The 7,112-nt window shown below is 37.7% G+C and overlaps 1 protein-coding gene across 1 annotated transcript; it reads left to right on the forward strand.

Annotated features, from left to right (window-relative positions):
• The first annotated feature begins 5,457 nt into the window (after positions 1–5,457).
• Positions 5,458–6,039, forward strand: LOC102662923 (uncharacterized). The gene has a single exon (XM_006577522.1). It carries the CDS (start codon positions 5,458–5,460, stop codon positions 6,037–6,039), a length of 582 nt encoding a protein of 193 aa, XP_006577585.1.
• Positions 6,040–7,112: the final 1,073 nt, after the last annotated feature.

Raw genomic sequence — 7,112 nt, forward strand, 5'->3', positions numbered from 1 at the left:
CTTATGTGCGCTAAGCGAGCCAGAGTCGCGCTAAGCGTGAAAGCACCAACGAAACCACCTATTTAAGCCTGAAATAAGAAATGGAGGGGGAGTTTGGGCTTTTCCTTGAGCTTCTGCGTTTTTAGAGGTTTCTAGAGAGAGAGAGAGGCCCAAGTCCTACAGAGTTTTGAGAGCTTTTGCTGTGTGAAGACTGGCAGATAACTGAGCTTGAAGAGGAAGTCATCCTGAGAGCATGAGATGAGTCTGTGAGTGATTGTGAGGTTTTAGAGGTGGAGGAGACATCCCCACTACTTGTATTTCTTCAATCCTTCATTTTTCTCTTCTCTTTGTTGTAAAGGAAGCTTCCCAGATATGGAGAGCTAAATCCTCTGTTGGTTCTTCCTTGTAGGTACTTGATATAAATAACTTTATATCTATTTAATGATGTTTTATGTGTTCTTTGTGCTATCAGTACATCATTTTAGTATGCTTGTGCCTTGATCACGTAGATGCATGCTTTGTTAGGATCATTCAACAGTGGGAACTAGTCTGATTCTTAGAACTTGATAGAACATGTATAGTTTATCGTATTATCACGAGGGATCAAGGTATGGTAACCTAGTTGTTTGTATGTTTGTCTTAATGTGGTCAAGTTTAGTCCAACAAGAGGGATCTGAAGACGATGCTTGATCAGGATTAGGCTAGACTATCACGAGAAATCGGGGTTTAGCATTTCAGGAGACACCATAGAACAGATGAGCATTGTTAAGTAGAGAATATCCTTATAACATCAGGCACCTAATAGGAAGACCAACACGTTGTCTACTTGTTTTTACACATCATTACTCACATGAGTTTCCTTTTTAATAGTTAGTTTACATGCCTGTTCATAGTCCACACATATCTTTTCATATAAGACACTTATTCACTGAATATAGCTTTACCAAGTAACACAAGTTCCCTGAGAGTTCGATACTCGGTTCTTACTGTTTTATACTACTTGCGCGATCCGGTGCACTTTCCGGGTTCGATCAAGTTTTTGGCGCCGTTGCCGGGGAACTTCTTTCTATTTGGAAAGTTAGTTCAATCCTAGGTGTCTATTCTTTATTCTTTATTCTTTGATTAACTGTAAAGATTGTAGGCGTGCCAGGTAAAGCCATTAGACTCAGCCTATTTTCATTTTCCTGGGCAGGAGAAGCCAAGAGGTGGCTCCATTCATTTAAGGGTAATAGTCTGAAGACCTGGGAAGAAGTTGTTGAGAAATTTCTGAAGAAATACTTCCCTGAGTCAAAGACTGCGAAAGGGAAAGCTGCAATTTCATCATTTCGTCAGTTCCCTGATGAATCCCTAAGTGAAGCATTGGAGAGGTTTAGAGGTTTGTTAAGAAAGACCCCCACCCATGGGTTGAGGCCGTAATCTAAACAGTTGTTAGATGCTTCTGCAGGGAGGAAAATAAAACTGAAAACCCCTGAAGAAGCAATGGAGTTGATTGAAAACATGTCTTCCAGTGATCACGCCATTTTACGTGATAGAGTACATCAACCCACTAAGAAGAGTTTACTAGAGTTATTATCACAAGACGCTGTGTTGGCACAAAATAAGTTGCTCTCTAGGCAACTTGAGATCTTGACAGAAACCCTGAGTAAGTTGCCAACTAACTTGTCTAATGGTCAACCTTTACAGCCTTCTGTTTTGCAGGTTACAGGTTGTACCATATGTGGTGGTACTCATGAATCCGGCCTTTGCATTCCTTTTGAAGAGCAAACGTAAGAGGTTAGCTACATGGGGAATCAACAAAGGCAAGGATACAATCAAGGTGGATTCTCAGGTTTCCAATAGGGTCCTTACAACCAACAAGGACAGTGGAGATCACACCCTGGTAATCAATTCAACAAAGACCAGGGTGGACCATCCTGTAACATCCCATTTTTCGTAAGCCAATTTAAAAATAATTTTTAATTTTTTTAAATAAATAGAGTTTTAGAAAAATGATCAGGTTTTTATAAATAAATAATGAGAAATAATGATTTGAAGAAAAAAAAGACATTTGATTTATTCATTTGATAGGGAATAAAATAGAATTCTTTTTTATAAAATATTAAAAACAAATAAATAGAGTAATAATAAGTTGTGTGTACCCTAGGTATAAATAGCGATGTTAGGTCAGTTTTCAGACCGAGGATGCCTCTTCTTTCCCTCATTTTCGTTTTTCCCCTTCTCCTCTCAAAACCCTTTCTTTTTCCCGTAGCCCACCAAACCTGTCTCAGAAAAACGACAATCTCGAACTTATTCACCGTTGGATCATCGTGAAATTTAAGCACCACGTTCGAAATCCAATTCCGAGCATTCTCACCGTTGGTAATTTGGATATCATGTTTGAGCTAAGAGAAATACTTTTCGGATCATAGCCCTTTCCTTTCCCGCAAAAACTCAAAATGGTCTCAGTAAAACTATGATCCCGGTTTTGTTAACTGTTGGATTTTCATGAAGTTTTGATATGTGGTTCGCGATTCAGTTCCGCACACCTTCACCGTTGGGATTTGCAAGATAATATTCAGGGAGAGAGAAAAAGGAATCGCACCAAGATAGTACAAGTGGAGGCTTCAATCCCTTCTCTGTCTCTCTGACATTTGGGAACTTTATCAGAGCAGTTAGAGGAAAAAACTGGAGGAATCTCAAGGAACCGCTAGAGATACTGCTATCGCTGTCTGAAGACACGTGAGCCCGCTTAGAGGTAAGTGATGAGTTATTCACAATTGGGGATTAGTGAGAACATGTGTAGGGATCCTTAGAGATATCAATTGAAATGGGTTTTGAGGTGTTTTTGCAATTTTCATTTTATCCTTATAATTATTACAATGAATTATATATGTTTGATGAATCAGTTGATGTCCCAATGAGAAATTGCTGTGAAATTTATGTGTTCTTGTGTTGAGTGTGAACCCCTTAAAAAAAATTAAGCTCTTTTTATTAATGTAAATTATATTTTAAATAATATTATTCAATGACTTATTTTATACAAATTATTTTCTTGCTCTAATTTTTCTACGATGATGATCAACATGTTATGTGTATATAATTATTGTAATACTAGAATATTAAATTAACGAAAATTGTAAGGTTGATGCTTAGTGGTAATTTCTTTTGATGTAATATTAAATTAATTGTTATAGAAATTCTTTGATTAAAAACAATGTAGTTTAATTTACTGTATACATATACATATATATGTTTTGTATCATGCAAATATTATTATTGTGTGATGTGTATATGAGTTATAAGGTGTAATAAGTTATTATAATGGTATTATAATATTATTGTGAAGATTGAGTAGTACAAAGTTAAATGTGTCAATTTGTGAGATACATGTAAAAATGAGATGGTTGATGTGATATTATGAGATGTTAAATTATGGGCATGATATTTGATTGTGAATAAGTGTGTGTGTTTGACACTTTATGTGACAATAATTATATTGTGAGCTATGAATTATACAATAATCTGACCAGTGTTATCTTGAGAAAAACTTTTGATGCACAATGTTTAAGAGAAAGTGTAGGTTTCCTATTCAGGAACCAGTGTTAAATTATAGCGCAATATGTTAAACGTGTTTGAAATACGAGTGTTAGGTCGTGGGTATTGTATAATTCATGAGCAATGCTTATAAATGAAATATGTGATGAATTGTGGAATAATATGTTGCCTTGAGATTATAATATTGTCATTGAGATTGAGTAAAAGTGCAAAGTAGAATAGGTGTTGAATTGTGAGATACGTGAAAACTTGTGATGATGGATTGTAACATTATGAGATGTGAAATTGTGAATGAGTTTTGGATGTGAATAAGTGTGTCATTAATTCTTGATGTGACATTATTTGTGTTGTAAGCTTTAAATTGTACAATAACCGGACCAGTGTTATCTTGAGAAAAGTGTAAATGCACAGTGTTAAAGAGAAAGTGTAGGTTTCCTATTTAGGAACCAGTGTTAAATTGTAGTGCAATATGTTGTACATGTTTAAAACACGAGTGTGAGGTCGTGGGTATTGTATAATTTATGAGTAGTGTCTGTGTGCTAAAATGATTTTAGGGGTTGGACCTGAATTAAGAGGGAGAGGCCCTGACGGACTCTTCGGAGTGTAGGCCTTGGGGGTCACCAGGTTTGAGTGCTCCTTTAAGTCTATGCTGATCCCATATGGTTGGAGCATTCTAGCAAAACCTCATGACCCAGACTGGTCTCCCTATGATCTTACTTAGTGAGAGTGACCTGGCAAACCCATTGTGTGGTGTGTCTTGTTATTATGTCTTGATCAGGGCATGTGATTCTTGTGTAATGTGATTGATGATTGAAAAGTGTGATTGATGAATGAAAAGTGAACCTTGAATGATAAAGTGGTGGAATTACGTGAATTACGTGTAAGTAAGTTTTATTTGGTTTATATGATATGTATATCTAGTTGTCTTGTTTCTCTATTAGTTAGGAATGTGATAACTCACTCCCCGTGTGTTATTTGTGTTTGGATCCTGTGATGATCTTGAACTTTGTGTTCGGGGGAGCAGATGACTAGGTGAATTGCTTTAAGAAACCTTGTGCTGAAGGACGTCGAGACACAACGCTCTGATAGGATGTGACATTGGGGTATAAGGTTTTATATTAATTGTATGAAGTCTTAGACGGTCTTGTTTGAACCGAGATGACTTTATTATTTATTTGGACAAGTTTGAATATGATGTAGAAGAAAGTGAATGTGAGCCTTTTATCCCTTTGAAAGGCTTGTATTTAAAAATGTAAAGAAGTACTTTTAATTAATATTTGAATTTTTATTCCTTTGTTAGTATATATGTGAGGGGTAGAGGGTGTCACACTTCCAACAGGCCGCCTCAACAAGGGCCTAACATTTTTCAGAGGACAACCAAGCTAGAGGAGACTCAGACTCAATTCATGAAGGTGACAATGTCAAATCACAAAAGCACTGAGTCAGCATTGAAGAACCTTGAGATCCAGGTGGGCCAACTAGCCAAACAATTAGCTGAAAAGTCATCCAATAGCTTTGGGGCGAACACAGAAAAGAATCCAAAAGAGGAATGTATTGCTGTGATGATAAGAAACAAGAAGAGTTTGGTAGTTGAGGATGAGGATAGGGTGGCTTTGGAGAAACAAATGTTGTAAAGGATGGCACTGAGAAAAAGAAATAGGAGGTAACAGATGTGACAAGTCAAGAGAGTGAAAAACCAATAATGGTTGAGGAGAAAGAAATAAACGACTAAGAAAAAGAAATAGAGGTAGAAAAAGAAAAATAAAAAGTTGAAAAAAAAAAGAAGGGAAATAAAAGAGTAGAAGTGAGAAAGCAAGAGAGAAGAAGAAAGAAAAAGCTTCAAATGAGGATACGGAAGTACCATATCCTGTGGTACCTTCCAAGAAGGACAAGGACCGCCATCTGGCGAGATTCCTTGATATTTTCAGGAAACTAGAAATAACTATGCCTTTTGGGGAAGCTTTGCAACAAATACCACTCTACTCAAAGTTTCTGAAAGATATGTTGACGAGGAAAAATAGATACATCTACCAGGAGAATATTGTTGTGGAAGGCAACTGCAGTGCTGTAATACAGAGAATTCTTCCACCAAAACATAAGGACCCTGGAAGTGTTACTATTCCTTGTTCAATCGGTAAAGTCACTGTGGGGAAAACCCTCATTGATTTGGGAGCCAGTATCAACCTAATACCGCTCTCCATGTGTAGAAGGTTGGGAGAGTTGGAAATCAAGCCCATGAGAATGAATTTACGACTTGTTGACCGATCCATCACAAGACCTTACGGGATAATTGAGGATGTTCTGATAAGAGTGAAACATATGGTCTTTCCAGCTGATTTTGTGGTCATGGATCTGGAGAAAGACCATGAGGTTCCAGTCATTTTGGGACGTCCCTTTATGTCAACTGCAAGCTGCATAATTGGTATGGGAAGAAAGACACTAGAGATGGGTTTTGAAGATCAGAAGATCAATTTTGATCTTTTTGAAGAAAACAAGTCGGTGCCAGAGCATAATGTTTGCTTGTAGGTGATGGAGGTTGAAGAAGAAGTCCTGAAGGTGAGGACCAATATTTGATCGCCCATTGAGGTAAAAGAGACAAGCTAATGACGTTAAAGAAGCGCTTCCTGGGAGGCAACCCAGTTCTAATTTCTGCTATTCTATTTTTTTTTTATGCATTGTATAATGTGGAACTTGCTTCATAATCATTACATTGGGGTATATTAGCTTGTTTTTGAATTATAGATATAAGGGTTTCAAATTCTTGAGAAAAGGACTGTAATAGAACTTAGGAATTTTTTTTCCTTCTGAAAATCAGTCCTTTCGCTAAGCGCAAGCCTCGCGCTAAGTGCATCTTTTGTCATGCGCTAAGCGGAGAGTCTCTAGCGCTTAGCGCTCAACCCTTGCATCTCAGGTTGATTTGGTCCGCTAAGCTGGCCAAGGCTAAGCTAAGCCCATTTCAATTCGATCTGAATTGGGCTAAGGGATGGCCTGCTCGCTAACTGCATCGTATTCCCTGGCTAAGGGCGAGACATCGCTGCTAAGCCCATTTTGATGCGGCCTAAATTGGGGTTCATTGAGCTAAGTGCTACATATGCCAGCTAAGCCCAATTCCTTGCGGCCATAGCAGTACAAAGCGATCCATCATCCGCTAAGCTGTTAGTCGATGAATACGACTAACTTTTGTGTATAAAACTTGTGTATATTGTATCAAACTTCTCCAATTTATAGTTGTTTTGTAATATTATAAGTACTTTCTGTTAAATATAGGTAATAGATAATTTATTCTTTTGTTTTGTGTTTAATAATCAATTTCTCTCAATTTCAGGTTAATTAGGCAAATTAGCAAAAGTGTTGTTTTCACCTTCTCACTAAGCCAATCTTCTAGCTTAGCAAGCATTTGCTAAGCTCGACACTTAGTGGCTAAGCGCGAGGAAGAATCCAGAAGAAGATGAGCTGTCAGGTTCGCTGAGCGCACTGCTCCAGGTCATCAAGCGCACCGCTTCAGCTCATCCGCTAAGCGAGAGAAGTGCGCTAAGCCAAAATCCACTTATGCGTGCTAAGCAATTCAGATTTGCACTAAGCGCACGAGCATAGACCAA

Source organism: Glycine max, chromosome 3, assembly GCF_000004515.6.
Source record: "Glycine max cultivar Williams 82 chromosome 3, Glycine_max_v4.0, whole genome shotgun sequence".
Classification (NCBI taxonomy): Eukaryota; Viridiplantae; Streptophyta; class Magnoliopsida; order Fabales; family Fabaceae; genus Glycine; species Glycine max.